General features: G+C 39.3%; 2 protein-coding genes across 3 annotated transcripts; both read right to left on the reverse strand.

The window, feature by feature from the left end:
• Positions 1-658: 658 nt before the first annotated feature.
• On the reverse strand, positions 659-14,278 carry LOC120052538 (zinc finger protein 768-like). Of its 2 annotated transcripts, none has more exons than XM_038999512.1 (6): positions 13,874-14,278; positions 7,410-7,479; positions 7,076-7,261; positions 6,380-6,616; positions 2,920-3,007; positions 659-2,759 (listed from the first exon to the last, which is right to left on the reverse strand). In XM_038999512.1, exons 2-6 carry the CDS (start codon positions 7,419-7,421, stop codon positions 2,140-2,142), a joined length of 1,143 nt encoding a protein of 380 aa, XP_038855440.1. In that variant the 5' UTR covers positions 7,422-7,479; positions 13,874-14,278; the 3' UTR covers positions 659-2,139. The 2 variants fall into 2 exon arrangements, with proteins under 2 accessions (XP_038855440.1, XP_038855439.1); XM_038999511.1 differs by having other exon boundaries at positions 7,390-7,479.
• A 3,684-nt stretch (positions 14,279-17,962) lies between these two features.
• Positions 17,963-18,919, reverse strand: LOC120051842 (dolichyl-diphosphooligosaccharide--protein glycosyltransferase subunit DAD1-like). The gene is made up of 3 exons (XM_038998727.1): positions 18,609-18,919; positions 18,301-18,461; positions 17,963-18,193 (listed from the first exon to the last, which is right to left on the reverse strand). Exons 1-2 carry the CDS (start codon positions 18,817-18,819, stop codon positions 18,331-18,333), a joined length of 342 nt encoding a protein of 113 aa, XP_038854655.1. The 5' UTR covers positions 18,820-18,919; the 3' UTR covers positions 17,963-18,193; positions 18,301-18,330.
• Between the last annotated feature and the right edge of the window lie 115 nt (positions 18,920-19,034).

The following is a 19,034-nucleotide window of genomic DNA, read 5'->3' on the forward strand; positions in this document are numbered from 1 at the left end:
TAGGCTGAGAAGGCAGCCGTGTTGATATGTGAAATTTCTCTGACAGGACAATAAATAAATAAAAATTTCACTCAAAAAGACAAGAGTATTGAAGCCCTTGAGCTGCCTGACAAATTGCATGACTGTGATTGGTTTTGAAAAGCTGTAAGGAGTAGTTCCTTACAACTTGATAGTTACGTTTTTAATTAGTTGAACATTGATATATGGCTGATGTATTTTATAGTTACATATGAATCAAAAAATAACAGACATTTATAATATAGCAAATAAAGAATATCCAACGGAGATTGGTAATACATATCTACAGTAAAACTTTAGACTAAAATACAAACCATGCCTTCCAATAATGAGAAAGTAAAGGGTGCTGTCCTCCCTGTGAACAAAAGTGTTTCGTTTTTTTTTAAATCTGTTGGGAGCCACACTTGGGGCTCCGGGTTAGAGTAAATGAAAATAGGAGTATGTGTAATTTGAGACACTTATTGGATAATCCTGGAGTATGGAATGTTTTACTTTTAGGTGGACAAATGAAATAGAAATTATAACTAATATGACTTTTTGTTTGGTAAAAAGGATATCATTATAAATAAGAATTTGATCTTAATTGACCTGCCTGGTAAAATAAAAGTAAAATAAAAAATATACAGACAGCTCAGCACTGTGTACTTAAAATGTAATATATGCTGTATTTGTTTATCCTGAAGGAGATATACAAAAATGATATTACATTTACATTCACATTTTAGTCATCTAGCAGATGCGCTTATCCAGAGTGACGTACAGTGCTGAGTGCATACATTTTCATATTTTTTCGTAGCGGTTCCCAGTGTGAAACAAACCCACAACCCTGGCTTTGCAAGCGCCATGCTCTACCAACTGAGCCACACAGAACCATATCTACATATCTAATGAAAAGGGGTTTAACCTCGTTCAAAACCAGGGGAAAAAATAAAATCAATGGGGGATCTGACAGTTCCAGTGGGAATGGTAGATAATTTTGTTGTGAGACAGAGTATAACTATGCCTGTGTTTAATCAAGAACGGAGACACGTGTTGATGACTAATCATGTGTATCTTGTTAAAGATTATTGTGTCAAGAATGTACTTATGGTAATATGTATTTGTAATGGTCTAATTAATCTTTTCATTTTTTCGAGGTGATGGCCATACAGCCCCCAGAGGGTACCTATATGCATCCGATTAATTTGACCAGATCAGTGCAAGACCCCAGCCTCCCTAACCAGCTGAAAAACCGCATCCACAAGTGCCCTGTCTCTCAACTACTAGCCTGAGTGAAGCAACCTGTGTACAGCATCTGAGCTATCGATGCATGTGTCCTGAGACTAAGAACGTGGAGCTGGCATGGGGAGATCTAATCGAAACTTCTATCATGCTACTGGTGTGTGGGAGAATCTGACGAGGCAGAATGTGCAGCAGGTGATGGTGGTGAAAGCTTGTCTGGTTGGTTAAATACAATCTCCTGGACATTGACATCGGGACATCATCATCAAATCCCATCTCTAATAGTCATACATTTCATTTGTGCTGTTGTGAGTCTGAACTGTAAACAATTGGAAGAAGCCTGCCTGTAATTGATTTGGGATTGCAAACAATGTTGTTGTTGTTTAAATGGCAGGTTGATTGTGGGGGTCTACACACTGAAATGTGTAGTAATCTATATGCATTAAGGCATCTGTGGTCATAGGGCGCGACACGTATGTTTTATGTCTGTTTGACCAAAGGGGGACTGTAAAAATTAATTGATAAATTATTTCCCAGTATTTGATTTACTGATTATATTAATTGGTATGTAATAAGCATGATTGTATGTGTGGGAAGACATTTCCCTTATTAGTCTACAATTATCTGTTGGAACTAAGTAAAGATGTTCATACTTTTGACCTGTTTAACTACCAATATCAAATGTCTACCAGTGTTGAATGTTATGGTTAAAGTTTGACACCAGACTGAGTCGAGGGCACACATCTGTGACACTTTGCGATTCTGTAGCAGATGATATTGTGACTTCCTTCAAGCCTCTCAGGCTGGTGTTTATAGGACATTAGGTGCTGTGTGAACGATTTCTCCCCTGTATGTGTCAACTGATGTATGGTATGGTCTCTGAAAAATCCAAAACAATTGTCACACAGAGCATTGAAAAGGCTTTTCTCCTTTGTGTGTTTTCTGGTGTGCTTTGAGAGCTTCTAGCTGGCCAGAGGACTTCTTACACCTGTGGACATTATAGGGTCTATGTCCAGTGTGGGTCTTCTTATGTGTCAACTGATGTCTTTTAAAGTCTCTGGAAAAGCAAAAACATTTGTCACACTGAGCGCATTTATATGGTCTTCCTGTGTGGATCATTTCATGTCTAATCCGTTGGGATCGTTCTCCAAATCCTTTCCCACACTCAAAGCATTTATATGGTCTCTCCCCAGTGTGAGTCCTTCTGTGTGTTTTAAGTGATTCAGCGCAGACATAGCTCTTCCCACAGTCTACACAATGATAGGGTTTCTCCCCTGTGTGAGTCCTCTGATGCGTTTGCATGACATATTTATTGTAGAAGCTTTTGCCACATTGCGGGCAGGTGGCTGGGGTCAGCTGTACACTGTTTTCTTTTTTTGCTATGATTTTCCCAGACTTCAACATTGAAATGTACTCTTCAGGGTGGTCCCTCTTGAGGTGCCCATGGAAAAAGCGCTCTATGGTGAAGCCGAGCGCACATTGGGGGCATGGATAGAAGGAGGACACACCTTTAGAGTCACCTAAAGGAAAGAGAAAAACAAAATACATTTTAGTTCTATTACATTAAAGAGCCGTAGCTAATGAGCTAATGTAACGCAATCATATCTTTACACAATAACTGCAATCCACCCCACTTATGTTACACACTAATATCAACATTATTCGCTTTCTCATCTGTACCTGGTGCAGTCCCTTGATCCAATGATGTCCTGCTGCAATCTTCAATCTTCAATCCTACTGAAACGTCATGCTCATCGTTTTCACAGTCCTTTGAAGCAGAGATGAGGGTGAATTCAGTTGAGTCCGAAAGTCAGTTAACTTCAACAATTGGCTAAATACTAACTAGCCCCAGCACTCAAGCTAGTATCTGCTCAAGAAAGCTATGCTTTGTGTTTGTGAAATCTTAACTTTATTATGAAGCTATAGGCTTAACAAGCGACTGAACGGACCGATTCCACGTTTTTCTGTTGCTCATGAAGAAAAACAAGATTTCAGTCTTGGGGGTGTGGTTCAATGTGGCGGTTACTGATGTTTGTCCCCCATGAGACACCATAGGAACAAAGCTAGTACCACTTCCTCAAAACAGTCAGAATGAATCTAAGATAACTCAAGAAATCTGGAATCAATTCTTACCGAGGAGGTTTTAGTGGCCCAATTTTACATCTAGCTAAGGTGTTTGGTGCAGTATATCTTAAGTACAAAAACGCGCTACGTGTTGCCTTATGAAAACAAATTCCCAGCCAATCTGCTGCGCTGCTGGACAGGTCTGTCTCACTAGGCAGGTTTCTATTGAACCAGGTTAATTTGACAAAAGAAATGTTGCAGCAAAAAAAAGCTCTAAAGAGCGACATTTCTCCATTTGACAGGGGTGAATTTTCTTTATCACAACAAATGATGATGGAAACAGTGTTTTTCGAATAAACGCTTGACGAATAGTTTTGATGGTGCACGTGATGTCATCGCTTGACATAAAGCATCCACTCCACTCCACATTTAAATCTAAATTCCTACTCCTTTCTACAGTTGAAGTTTACATACACCTTAGCCAAATACATTTAAACTGAGTTTTTCAAAATTCCTGACATTTAATCCTAGTAAAAATGACCTGTCTTAGGTCAGTTAGGACCACCAATTAATTTCAAAAATGTGAAATGTTAGAACAATAGTAGAGATTTATTTATTTCAGCTTTTTTTATTTCATCACATTCCCAGGGGGTCAGAGGTTTACATACACTCAATTAGTATTTGGAAGCATTGCTTTTAAATTGTTTATCTTGGGTCAAACGTTTCAGGTAGCCTTCCACAACCTTCCCTCAATAAGTTGGGTGAATTTTGGCCCATTCCTCCTGACAGAGCTGGTGTAACAGAGTCAGGTTTGTAAGCCTCCTTGCTCACACACACTTTTTCAGTTCTGCCCACAACTTTTCTATGGGATTGAGGTCAGGGGTTTGTGATGTCCTCTCCAATACCTTGACTTTGTTAAGCCATTTTGCCACAACTTTGGAAGTATGCTTGGGGTCATTGTCCATTTGGACCAAGCTTTAACTTCCTGACTGATGTCTTGAGATGTTGCTTCAATATATCTACATAATTTTCCCTTTCCTCATGATGCCATCTATTTTGTGAAGTGCACCAGTTCCTCCTGCAGCAAAGCACCCCCACAACATGATGCTGCCACCTCCGTGCTTCACGGTTGGGATGGTGTTCTTCGGCTTGCAAGCCTCTCTCCTTTTTCCTCCAAACATAACGATGGTCATTATGGCCAAACAGTTCTATTTTTGTTTCATCAGACCAGAGGACATTTCTCCAAAAAGTACAATCTTTGTCCCCATGTGCAGTTGCAAACCGTAGTCTGGCTTTTTAATGGCGGTTTTGAAGCAGTGGCTTCTTCCTTGCCGAGTGGCCTTTCAGGTTGTGTCGATATAGGACTCGTTTTACTGTGAATATAAATACTTTTGTACCCGTTTCCTCCAGCATCTTCACAAGGTCCTTTGCTGCTGTTCTGGGATTGATTTGCACTTTTCGCACCAAAGTACGTTCATCTCTAGGAGACAGAACGCGTCTCCTTCCTGAGCGGTATGACGGCTGCATGGGTCCATAGTATTGTTTGTACAGATGAACGTGGTACCTTCAGGCATTTGGATATTGCTCCCAAGGATGAACCAGACTTGTGTCTTGGCTGATGTCTTTTGATTTTCCCATCATGTCAAGCAAAGAGGCGCTGAGTTGGAAGGTATGCCTTGAAATACATCCACAGGTACACCTCCAATTGACTCAAATGATGTCAATTACCCTATCAGAAGCTTTTAAATGCATGACATAATTTTCTGGAATTTTCCAAGCTGTTTAAAGGCACAGTCAACTTAGTGTATGTAAACTTCTGACCCACTGGAATTGTGATACAGGGAATTATAAGTGAACTAATCTGTCTGTAAACAATTGTTGGAAAAATTACTTGTGTCATGCACAAAGTAGATGTCCTAACCGACTTGCCAAAACTATAGTTTGTTAACAAGAAATTTGTGGAGTGGTTGAAAAACAAGTTTTAATGACTCCAACCTAAGTGTATGTAAACTTCCGATTTCAACTGTATATGTATATTTCAACTATAAAAACAATGCTTCATTGCAGGATAAAGATTGCCTTGACTTTCATGAATGCCTAAATTGCTTCAACTTTGTTTTCTTGTTTGCTTAATGCATGTTCCACCATCCAAGTATCATTTCAGATCTACAGGAGTGCAAGTCTCACCATGGAACAGACCGTAGCGATACGTTGGCTCATGAGAATTATTAGAATATGGCAAATATGAGTAAATTCTCACATTCTATCCATTCTGGCTTTTGCTCGCAACCTGAGACATGAAACAGATAGGTGGGAGGGCACACAGGCTGTCGACAATTTCTTTTCCTAAATGGATAATGAAAACACTTTAACCGCTTAATTTTTATTCGACACTAGGCTTTTGCAAAACTTTATTTTTTTGTTGTTGATGTGATTTCATTATGTCCAGCTGTTTTTAATCGACACAAGACAGTTCAATGGAATTTTCTATGTGAACTTTCTAAATTTCAACAGGACAAGTTAATGACAAAATAGCTAGAGTCTGTGTGCTCTGCCGTGCAATTGGATAGAGCGCAATCACCGCAGCTCTTTATCCCATGTTAGTGAGCATTGTTGAAATCAAAACCCAACCCTCAAGTAAGTCATGACGAACTCTTGTACTCAAATCTCACAAAACTCAGTATTGGAAGATACTGACTTTATGACCAAAATGTACCTACTGGCAATTTTTTGGCAATTTTGGCAATGGAATAAATGTTCCTGACTAATCTCGATGTCACATATGCTGTTTTCAATGAGAGAAGTTGGTTCTCGAGTTCAGATCTGGTTTAAGTTTAGACATTTTCGCTACACCTATAGCCTACTTCTTGTATGTCAGTAGCACACTCCAAATGCAGTCACATAGTGTCAGAAAACATGAAGGTTGAAGGTTAGTTTTGTGGTTTGGTGTACACAGCTTATAATAGGTAGGGTAAAGAATGTTCAGAACAACTAGTGGAACAAAAAAAACTTTCAGTTTGACCATACAAAACATCTCAAAGTGTTTATTTCACTGTTATTAAATGCTTAAACTCACCTGCACATTATCACCTTCCATCTCACTGTCCTCTGTATCATCTGTATCCGAGTATGATGGTGATGTTTCCAACGGCTCCCAAGGCACTGACACTTTCACAATATTCTCATCTGCTGACTTCAACCCATCTTCATTCTCTTCTTCCTTCACTGTAATTAAGGTAACCTCCTCTTCATCTACTGGCAGAAGGGAGCATTCTTCAGACTCCTCTTTGACTGGGACTGGTGAAGGCAGCACCTTGCACAGAGAAAACATCATTTATTCAGTCTCAAGCTTATATCATAAAATTCATGAAATGTTGATGTTAGCTAAAGGGCAAATCCATAGTAACGGAATGATGATGAGACTCCAAGCATTAAAGATATACATGCATGTACAATTATATTCGTATTCCTGGATTATTTTACTTCTGATGCCTTGCATTCTTTTTTCAGTAATCGAAAACCTTCATAAAAGGCATTGGGTAAAGGTAAATTAATTTACAAATATAATTGTATGTATATCTATACATCGGCTAATGTAAAAATGCCTTTATAAACACATTTGATTGACGCCATTTTCATGTATTTGGTGATAAAAGCTTCAAAAACAGTTCAAAAACAGTATGAGACTTGCACCAGGAAGCAGGCGGGACTTTTATAGGGTATAACTCCTGGCTTTGCAACGGTGCTTGCACAGTGTTGAGGAGCTACTTACCTTGCCTTTAGGTCCACGCTCTTGCTCTGCGACTCCATGGACGTCTGAAACTGTTTCAAAGGAAGGATCTTGTCCATCAGTGTCCTCTTTTTTAAAAACCTGTGACGTTTCAACTCCTAATGGCACAGCTGAAATCTGACATTCTTCAGCCTCCTCTTTAACCTCACTCCAATGCAATGATTGATCCTAGAACAGACCACGTTTGGTGTTAGAATAAACCATATATCAATAAAACATGTAGCTGATTATTTTAGATATTGTATAATTCAATTGTTTCTCATTTTGAAGAATGGATCAAATTTGGCTCAACCTACAAAAAGCTCTTCTGACTGACCAATGTTTCCATATCTCACATATTGTTCCATTGGATCCAATTTTCAGCAGATGATGATCAGACTCGTGACCTGTCAATAACAAAATAAACCACCCAAATGTTGAGTTAGATCAAAAGGCTTAACAACAAAGCCAAAATAAAAGGCAACAACGGCACCAATGTTGATGTTAGCTAAAGGGCAATTCCATAGTAACGGAATGATGATGAGACTCAGATTTTTCACTTGAAACATACATCAAACAAAACAAATGAATTGCAAGTTAAGTTTAAGTCAATGTGTTTTTGTAAAATCTTCAAAGCTATACATAGCATTGTGAATGCAAAGAGGACTCGGCCCACCAAATAGGTTGAGTGAACTGGCAAAAGAGTTGATTCCTCATTCAAAGTCAAGGGCAGTGTGAATAAAATGAATAATAGTGAAGACATCAAAACTATGAAATAACACATGGAATCATGTAGTAACCAAAAAAAAGTGTTAAATCAAAATATATTTTATATTTGAGATTCTTCAAAGTAGCCACTCTTTGCCTTGATGACAGCTTTGCACACTCTTGGCATTCTCTCAACCAGCTTCATGAGGCAGTTACCTGGAATGCATTTAAATTAACAGGTGTGTCTTGTTAAAAGTTAATTTGTTGAACATATTTCCTTCTTTTAATGTGTTTGCGCCAATCAGTTGTGTTGTGACAAGGTAGGGGTGGTATACAGAAGATAGCCCTATTTGGTAAAAAGCCAAGTCCATATTATGGCAAGAACAGCTCAAATAAGCAAAAAGAAACAACAGTCCATCATTACTTTCAGACAGGAAGATCAGTCGATTCGGAAAATGTCAAGAACTTTGAAAGTTTCTTCAAGTGCAGTCGGAAAAACTATCACGCGCTATGATGAAACTGGCTCTCATGAGGACCGCCAAAGGAAAGGAAGACCCAGAGTTACCTCTGCTGCAGAGGATAAGTTCATTAGAGTTACCAGCCTCAGAAATTGCAGCCCAAATAAATGCTTCACAGAGTTCAAGTAACAGACACATTTCAACATCAACTGTTCAGAGGAGACTGCCTGAATCAGGCCTTCATGGTCGAATTGCTGCAAAGAAACCACTACTAAAAGGACACCAATCATAAGAAGAGACTTGCTTGGGCCAAGACACAAGCAATGGACATTAAACCGGTGGAAATCTGTCCTTTGGTCTGATGAGTTCAAATTTGAGATTTTTGGTTCCAATTGCTATGTCTTTGTGAGACGCAGAGTAGGTGAACGGATGATCTCTGCATGTGTGGTTCCCACCGTGAAGCATGGAAAAGGAGGTGTGATGGTGCTTTGCTGGTGACACTGTCAGTGATTTATTTAGAATTCAAGGCACACTTAACCAGCATGGCTACCACAGCATTCTGCAGCGATACACCATCCCATCTGGTTTGTGCTTAGTGGGACTATCATTTGTTTTTAAAAAGGACAATGACCAAACACACTGCCAGGCTGTGTAAGGGCTATAAGACAAATAAGGAGAGTGATGGAGTGCTGCATTAGATGACCTGGCCTCCACAATTACCAGACCTCAACCAAATTGAGATGGTTTGGGATGAGTTGGACCGCAGAGTGAAGGAAAAGCAGCCAACAATTTCTCAGCATATGTGGGAAATCCTTCAAGACTGTTGGAAAAGCATTCCAGGTGAAGCTGGTTGAGAGAATGCCAAGAGTGTGAAAAGCTGTCATCAAGGCAAAGGGTGGCTACTTTGAAGAATCTCAAATATAAAATAGATTTTGATTTGCTTAACACTTTTTGGTTACTACATTATTCACCATGTGTTATTTCATAGTTTTGATGTCTTCACTATTATTCTACAATGTAGAAAATAGTACAAATATAGAAAAACTCTTGAATGAGTGGTCGTGTCCAAACTTTTGATTGGAAATGTATATATAAATCATTGCTTAGAACGCAGCTGTCATTTTCTGACCACGTGGCTAGAAAAACATTGGGTGCTCCTACCATCTCCCGCCTCACATGAATTCATGGATTTGAGGGATAGACTAGCATTCAAATGAAAGCCAACCCTGTTGTTATTTAGAAACCCAAATAATTTTTGAGAAGTTGATAAATAGCTTCAACTGTGTATGTATGTATGTATGTATATATATATATATATACATACACAGTTGAAGTCGGAAGTTTACATACACTTAGGTTGGAGTCATTAAAACTCGTTTTTCAACGACTCTACAAATTTCTTGTTAACTATAGTTTTGGCAAGTCGGTTAGGACATCTACTTTGAGCATTACACAAGTAATTTTTCCAACAATTGTTTACAGACAGATTATTTCACTTATAATTCACTGTATCACAATTCCAGTGGGTCAGAAGTTTACATACATTAAGTTGACTGTGCCGTTAAACAGCTTGGAAAATTCCAGAAAATTATGTCATGGCTTTAGAAGCTTCTGATAGGCTAATTGAGATAATTTGAGTCAATTGGAGGTGTACCTGTGGATGTATTTCAAGGCCTACCTTCAAATTCAGTGCCTCTTTGCTTGACATCATGGGAAAATCAAAAGAAATCAGCCAAGACCTCAGAAAAAAAATTGTAGACCTCAACAAGTCTGTTTCATCCTTGGGAGCAATATCCAAATGCCTGAAGGTACCACGTTCATCTGTACAAACAATACTACGCAAGTATAAACACCATGGACCCACGCAGCCATCATACCGCTCAGAAAGGAGACGTGTTCTGTCTCCTAGAGATGAACGTACTTTGGTGCGAAAAGTGCAAATCAATCCCAAAACAACAGCAAAGGACCTTGTGAAGATGCTGGAAGAAACAGGTACAAAAGTATTTATATCCACAGTAAAACGAGTCCTATATCGACATAACCTGAAAGGCTACTACTCAGCAAGGAAGAAGCCACTGCTCCAAAACCGCCATAAAAAAGCCAGACTACGGTTTGCAACCGCACATGCAACTGCACATGGAGAAATGTTCTCTGGTCTGATGAAACAAAAATAGAACTGTTTGGCCATAATGACCATCGTTATGTTTGGAGGAAAAAGGAGGGATGCTTGCAAGCCGAAGAACACCATCCCAACCGTGAAGCACGAGGGTGGCAGCATCATATTGTGGGGTGCTTTGCTGCAGGAGGGACTGGTGCACTTCACAATATAGATGGCATCATGAGGAAAGGAAAATTATGTGGCTATATTGAAGCAACATCAAGACATCAGTCAGGAAGTTAAAGATTGGTCGCAAATGGGTCTTCCAAATGGACTATGACCCCAAGCATACTTCCAAAGTTGTGGCAAAATGGCTTAAGGACAACAAAGTCAAGGTATTGGAATGGCCATCACAAAGCCCTGACCTCAATTCTATAGAAAATTTGTGGGCAGAACTGAAAAAGTGTGTGTGAGCAACGAAGCCTACAAACCTGACTCAGGTACACTAGCTCTGTCAGGAGGAATGTGCCAAAATTCACCCAACTTATTGTGGGAAGCTTGTGGAAGGCTACCCGAAACGTTTGACCCAAGTTAAACAATTTAAAGGCAATGCTACAATATACAAATTGAGTTTATGTAAACTTCTGACCCACTGGGAATGTGATGAAATAAATAAAAGCTGAAATAAATCATTCTCTCTACTATTATTCTGACATTTCACATTCTTAAAGTGATCCTAACTGACCTAAGACAGGTCATTTTTACTAGGATTAAATGTCAGGAATTGTGAAAAACTGAGTTTAAATGTATTTGGCTAAGGTGTATGTAAACTTCCAACTTCAACTGTATATATAGTATGACTTTACTCGCATAAAAACTATGGATGGAAACGTGGTTAGCAGCTTTGTTTCCATCCAATTGGTGACAGATTTTCATGCGAATATTCAAAAGAAATTATGCACATTTTCCCACCAGTGGTGTGTTTTCACCAAACAGACATGCGGATAGACGTCACAAAATGTGTACATTTTCATTTACTGAATAGAAACCTCAAGTTCAATGTTTTTCCATCGCATTTTCAACTCTACCGATAGTTTTGTCACAAAAACTGTTGCATTAAATAGCAAATGTGCCTACTCTAGCCAACAACTCACAGATACAGTGCAGGTAGGCTAGTCTTAGTCTACATTAGATTATTTTGGATAAGAGCGAGAATATTTGTATTTGTCAAACTGCAGCCAAGCATCAATCATCATGTCACCAGAATAAGAACCTCTATACTTATTGGAAAGAAGCATCAAGATCACCAAGCACTTTCACCACACTGTGAAGTTAATACTTTAATTCATCTGTATCATAATAAACTGCATGGTTTCACTAGTCATAGTGGGAGGACCTCACACCATATCACCACGTGACTCCAAATTTACTTTGATATGGTTATATCAATATTTGTGCATAATTAATTTTACCAACACAAAACGATCCCAACATGTCAAACGAACCAATTATCTGTCTGCGTTTGTAAAACTGAACCGAAACTACCTGTTTCCTTTCACAGCTGTTGTGATTTTTTATATGGTATGAGTCTACTCACATAAAAACTGTGGATGGAAACGTGGCTCTTGGCTATGACTGGTTGCCATCTATAGACAGACATACACTACAAGTATGTGGACACCTGATCCTCAATTATCTTATTCCAAAATCATGCGCATTAATATGGAGTTGGTCCCCCCTTTGCTGCTATAACAGCCTCCACTCTTCTGGGAAGGCTTTCCACTAGATGTTAGAACATTGCTTTGGGAACTTGCTTCCATTCAGCCACAAGAGCATTAGTGAGGTCGGGCATTGATGTTGGGCGTCAGGCCTGGCTCGCGGTTGGCGTTCCAATTCATCCCAAAGGCATTCGATTGGGTTGTGGTCAGGGCTCTGTGCAGGCCAGTCATGTTCTTCCACACTGATCTCGACAAACCATTTCTGTACGGAGATCGCTTTTGCACGGGGGGCATTGTCATGCTGAAACAGGAAAGGGCTTTCCCCAAACTGTTGCCACAAAGTTGGAAACACAGAACATTCTAGAATTTCATTGTTTACTGTAGCGTTAAGATTTCCCTTTACTGGATCCAACGGGGTCTAGCCCAAACCATGAAAAACAGCCCCCAGACCATTATTCCTCCTCCACCAAACTTTACAGTTAGCACTAGGCATTGGGGCAGGTAGCGTTCTTCTGGCATTCACCAAACCCAGATTTGTCCGTCAGACTGCCAGATGGTGAAGCGTGATTTATCACTCCAGAGAACGCATTTCCACTGCTCCAGAGTCCAATGGTGGCAAGCTTTACACCACTACAGCCGACGCTTGGCATTGCGCATGGTGATCTTATGCTTCTGTGCGGCTACTCGGCCATGCAAACCCATTTCATGAAGCTCCTGATGAACAGTTATTTTGCTGACATTGCTTCCAGGGGCAGCTTGGAACTCGGTAGTGAGTGTTGCAACCGAGGACAGATGATTTTTACGCACTACACACTTCAGCACTCGGCAGTCCCGTTCTGAGCTTGTGTCCTACCACTACACGGCTGAGCCGTTGTTGCTCTTAGACGTTTCCACAGCACTTACAGTTGCCCGGGTAGATCTAGCAGGGCAGAAATGTGATATACTGACTTGTTGAAAAGGTGGCATCCTATGACGGTGCCACAATGAAAGTCACTGAGCTCTTCAGGAGGGCCATTCTGCAGCCAATGTTTGTCGATGGAGATTGCATGGCTGTGTGCTCGATTTTATACAACTAGCAACAGCTGAAATAGCCAAATCCATTAATTTGAAGGGGTGTCCACATGTAGTGTATATAGTATACACAAGTTCATTGAGGGTTGTCTGTTAGAAGAGCGCAAACGGTACATGTCGCTGCTGTTATTGTCCCAGTTCCATTAATTTCAATATCGTGAGTGATTCATTTGGGCGCGCTATTAATTATACAGTAGAACAAGCTAATCAATTCCAGAATTGAGTGACCATTTGGTAAATATTGGTGCGTATGCAGTTTCTAAAATACAAATTCAGAAAAACACAAGTAATCTGAAAACGTGTCTTCGAATAACTTATGTATTGGTCTTAAAAATATCACGACTTGTTTCAGCATATTGATTATGAATTTAAAAAACAGTTACTCGGCCATATCATAAAGCCATGACAACAGGAAGCAGCAACAGTATCATTTAATGCATGTTTAAGCAATATAAATTATTTTTAAATTCAACAGGATACTACATTCAAGTAAAAACTACTGAATGAGCCCAAAAACGTACTTTGATTTATTGATTTTGATGATATTAATTCAATTATAATGTTAAGTGTACGTGGAATTGCCCTAAACTAACTATAACGTTAGCTAACGTTAACGTAGCTAGCTAGTGTAGATAATTAGTTCTAGATGGCTTTTATAGTTAATGTTAGCTACACACCCAACGTATCAAATGGCAATATTATAAAGCTCATATGTTTAGAAAGATATATATGCAGAAAATGTATTTACCTGTCTGTAGCTAGCTACATGGACGCTTTTCAGAATTATCTGTGAGGGTCGGGTAAAAGCGGTTATGTCTAGAAGGGATACAGCTTTTGTCAAATGGAATTTTCGTAGTAGAGTTTAGGGGAATATACGCAGCAGGTTATGAGAATTAAAGTAGCACGTTAGGGTCATTAGATTAAGGTTAGGAAAATAGTTGGGGTTAGCTAAAATGCAAAAATATGTACGTCAGTTTGACAGAATCTGTATCCCATCTAGACATGGCCGGGGAAAGCAGGGTAAAACAGATATCTGTATATAATGACGAGATGCTCATGTCTCCGCCCTAACAATGGGAGTTGGTTGTCCGAAAGTCGTGAAGGAAGGCGACAAGCTTAGATCCAAAATAAGCCCATAGAAACGCATCGTGCTTATTTTTGGACAGACGTTGGCGAGAGTGAAACCTCTCACTTTGCCTCTTCCTCTTTGATGAAAAGTGTATTATTTACATACGGAAACTCGAGAAGACCAAATACCACCGAGTTTGAAAATACTTTCCTATTTTACTGCCAAGTGCTGTGCATACATGAAAGTGAATCCTACTGCCCTACATTTGTCATAGAACGAAAAGGCCCGTCGAATGATTTAACTAGAGACCAATGTACGAAGAAGAACATACTTATAGGGGGTATTTTATTACATTATATATACACTGAACAAAAATATAAACGCAACATGTAAAGTGTTGGTCCCATGTTTCTTGAGCTGCAATGAAATATCCCATAAATGTTCCATATTCCATATGCACAAAAATCTTATTTCTCTCAAATGTTGTGCACACATTTGTTTACATCCCTGTTAGTGAGCATTTTTCCTTTGCCAAGATAATCCATCCATATGACAGGTGTGGCATTTCAAGAAGCTGATTAAACAGCATGATCATTACACAGGAGCACCTTGTGTTGGGGAAAATAAAAGGCCACTCTGAAATTTGCAGTTTTGTCACACAACACACTGCCACAGATGTCTCAAGTTTTGAGGGAGCGTGCAATTGGCATGCTGACTGCAGAAATGTCCACCAGAGCTGTTGCCAGAGAATGTAATGTTTATTTGTCTACCATAACGTAATTTTTGAGAATTTGGCAGTACGTCCAACCAGCCTTACAACCGCAGACCACATATATGCAGTCATGTGAGATAGGGGTTTGCTAATGTCAACGTTGTGAACAGTGTGCCCCATGGTGATGGCCGAGTTAGGGTATGGGCAGGCATAAGCTACGGACAGCAAACACAATTGCATTTTATAAATGGCAATTTGAATGCACAGAGATACCGTGATGAGATCCTGAGGACCATTGTCATGCCATTCATCCGCCGCCATCACCTTATGTTTCAGCATGATAATGCATGGCCCCATGTCGCAAGGATCTGTACACAATTGCTGGAAGCTGAAAATGTCCCAGTTCTTCTATAGCTTGCATACTCACCACACGTCACCCATTGAACATTGTTTGGGATGCACTGGATCGACGTGTACGACAGAGTGTTCGAGTTCCCGCCAATATCCAGCAACTTCGCACAGCCACTGGAGAGGAGTGGGACAACATTCCACAGACCACAATCAAAAGCCTGATCAACTCTATGCAAAGGAGATGTGTGATGCAAATGGTGTTCACACCAGATACTGACTGTTTTTCTGTTCCATGCCCCTACCTTTTTTTAAAGTATATGTGACCAACAGATGCATATATTTATTCCCAGTCGTGAAATCCATAGATTAAGGCTTAATTTCTTTCTTTCAATTGACTGATTTCCAAATATGAACTGTAACTCAGTAAAATCTTTGAAATTGTTCCATGTGGCGTTTATATTTTTGTTCAGTATACATAGCCTAGTGGGCATCTTCACAATATGATCTGGTCATTAAATAACATGACAAATACATGTTGGTTTCCATCGTACACATTGATCTGTTACAACAATACAAGTGGCTTGAAGTAGCCCACTTGAACTTGGATTTGGAGCTCAGAATTTCAAGTACTGGAATAGGCCTACCTTGAAAATCTGACATTTACTCAATTTGGTGCTTGAAATGTCTGGTTTTTGATCGCTTTCTCTGGGCTCCCGATTTGCTCAGCGGTCTAAGGCACTGCATCTCACTACAGACACCCTGGTTAGAATCCAGGCTGTATCACAACCGGCCGTGATTGGGAGTACCATAGGGCGGTGCACAATTGACCAAGCATCGTCCGAGTTTGGCTAGTGTAGGCTGTCATTGTAAATAAGAATTTATTCTTAACTGACTTGCCTAGTTAAATGTAAAAATAAAAGCAGCAATGGTCACATAGGCTACAGAAAAATTGCCATGATTGCATACAATTTATTTAGTCAAGCAAGTCTACATTATTCTCACATATTTTAGAATGTAATAACAATTTGAATATCAATGCATTGGCAAGGCCTAAAAAATTCATTATTCTTAAAGTGGTAATGGCCAACTTATTTTTTTTTTTAAATTTTTGCATGTTTAAATATTTTTTTTGTGTGGGGGTTCTATTATTGAGTTGCACCATATATTTTAGAAGATGAGACGTTTAGGATTAGCCTATAATAAATAACGCTTTGATGACATACTAGCAAACCAAACACCAGTGAGTTCAAATGTGCACTTCACATCTCCAACACTCATGTCATATACAGTGTCAACGTTTACGATAACTATGTTTGATGTACAAGTTACAAGATGACATGTCGTCATACCCTGGATTGTTCTGAACAGAATTAGCCTGTTTGTTTAAAGTGAAGAAAATTTGCCACGGCACACGCAATCATGATTCCTTTCTATGCGCACCAAAATTACAATCTGTTTCTCTGACTTGCCTTGTGAAAGCCTAACAATGTAATATATTTTCTAACTTGGCAATATCTTTTATTTAACTAGGCAAGTCAGTTAAGAACAAATTCTTATTTACAATGACAACCTAGGGTTAAACTGCCTTGTTCAGGGGCAGAACGACAGATCTTTACCTCGTCAGCTCGGGGATTCGATCTAGCAACCTTTTGGTTATTATTAACGCTCTAACCACTAGGCTAACTGGGGCTTAGGCCATTACTGTCATTATTGAACTGTCCCTGCACTTCCAGTCAGGGTAAATTACAGGGGCACAATCAAATTATATGAATGTTGTCTTGAAATTTCAGGTGCATAGTTGAGGACTCTTCTTTGAGTCATAAAAGTGCATTGAAATTGCTTAGGAATTATGCACTCTTTGGAGTGGTGTGTGGCCACTTGGAGACACCAGTTAGTCCTCTCACTCAAACCCTTGTAATTGTTTTGTTGCACCTACCCCACATTTTCCAGGAATCATCTTATCATGTTACTGAATGTATCCAGAGTATTTTCAGATTTTGTAATCAACAAATGTGGCGTTAACTACAGTAGAATACACGTAAAATCAACAGTGTAATGTTTGGATTCAGTGTACACACCTTTGGTCTAATCATTTTCCCATAATCTCCAAACTGTGCCTTATCAATCGCTACCATGGTTATGCATATGCTTTTCATATTTCTTCTGTAAGAAACATTTCAATTTAGCCCTATACATTAAGGCCAATTCCCATATAAAGAGTTAATATGTATTTTTAACACTATAATTTGTTTGCGAGCATGATAGCTGTACTTTAAGTTTATAATTGACGTAGCTTGTTTGCCATCAGCCAATCGGCATATCTCAACAAGTTCAAAGCACGTGAATGCATCCAACTCGTATTTACGACTTCACAACTGATAATTACCACCTTCCCACTTGGTTATGAGCACAGCACAAGGTCAACTTTGGATAGATAGTTGATATCCCATTGGGCTGTGCACAATAACCTGGGGACAAGTTTACAGAGAAAAAAAGCATCCTTGAATTTAGTGTATGCCTCTGCCTTTAATATTTGAAAACTACAAGTCTAAAGATAATCATTAGGTCACAGCTATTGCCCTACAATGCAAGTAGCTTTATTACAATAAGTCCAAAATGTGGAGTCTTCTCCAGTGCTAGCAATGGAATGATGTCTCCTAAGAAAATACTGTCAAGGAAAGACATTTCATTAAATCACAACTCAGTAGCTTTTCAACAGAATTCTGTTTCATTTATTTCAATCTCAAGTGGATTGCAACAATCATACAAACAGTACAAAATAATTATTTCAGAAACACAAATGACAGGAATTTGTAGAACATATAGGCCATTACTGTCATTATTGAGCTGTCCCTGCACTTCCAGCCAGGGTAAATCTAATTGTATGAATGTTGTCTTGAGGTGACAGGTGCATTTTGGTCATGTCGGTTGTTCATCTGTGAAATGAAATAAACATGAATCATGTTAGTAACATAATGACAAATAACACTGGATAACAATTAAAAACATTGATGGTGTGTGTGTGTGTGTGTACTGTTCACACCTGTTCTGAAGATCCAAATCATTGGTTTTCTCAACCAATGAAATTAATAACCACGAGGTGCAAGACAGTGTGGGCTAATAAAAAATCTGCAAAGGCCCTCTCCTGGGAGATGGACAGGAAGTCTCCTTTGTTATCTGGATTAATCTGGATACGTAGGCAGACTGTAGGCAGGGATGGACCACAGAGAAGATCGATTAATCAGCAATGATGGTTGCTACCATTGATTATCTTCATATTTCAGTGACGTATAATACTGCTGAATGTCACAAGATTATGCAAATAAATTGACCGTGAAGTGTGTCAATTACCTCCCAGGATGAAGGCGCCAACACATGATATGAACCCGGCCAAGAAGCTGTTGAATGGGAAGGTGCCAACCAGCAAGCAGTACAGAAACTGCAATGCACCGGTTAGCAAGATGTAGAAAAGGTACGCGTCGACCACTTTCAATTTATTCGATGTTTTGGTCGTGTATTCTTCCAGGAATCGAGAAATAACTGAAATTACCGAGTTGGACATGTTTTCTTATGAACAAAAAGCCCCAAAAGGTGCGGAGAGAATCAAACTGTTTGTCAAATACGCTTCCGTCAGACGTAGCACAAAAATGACGTGTCAATAAAACTGGTGTAACAATAACAACATTCCCTCCTGCACATATAATCCACTGTACAGTAGTTCCATATTACAAAACAACGACCATCGGTCGACTTTGATTCTACGTGTTATGACTATGT

Source organism: Salvelinus namaycush, chromosome 8, assembly GCF_016432855.1.
Source record: "Salvelinus namaycush isolate Seneca chromosome 8, SaNama_1.0, whole genome shotgun sequence".
Taxonomy (NCBI): Eukaryota; Metazoa; Chordata; class Actinopteri; order Salmoniformes; family Salmonidae; genus Salvelinus; species Salvelinus namaycush.

Bases quoted from the DNA above. Each gene is read 5' to 3' on its own strand.
- LOC120052538 (XM_038999511.1), bottom strand. From the start codon at position 7,440: ATGGAACAATATGTGAGATATGGAAACATTGGTCAGTCAGAAGAGCTT. The intron at 6,617-7,075 runs GTAAGTAGCTCC...TCTCTGTGCAAG, and splicing joins AGCGTGGACCTAAAGGCAAG to GTGCTGCCTTCACCAGTCCC. The intron at 3,008-6,379 runs GTGAGTTTAAGC...TCTGCTTCAAAG, and splicing joins TGGAAGGTGATAATGTGCAG to GACTGTGAAAACGATGAGCA.
- LOC120051842 (XM_038998727.1), bottom strand. From the start codon at position 18,819: ATGTCCAACTCGGTAATTTCAGTTATTTCTCGATTCCTGGAAGAATAC. The intron at 18,462-18,608 runs GTAATTGACACA...CCCTGCCTACAG, and splicing joins TGGCGCCTTCATCCTGGGAG to TCTGCCTACGTATCCAGATT.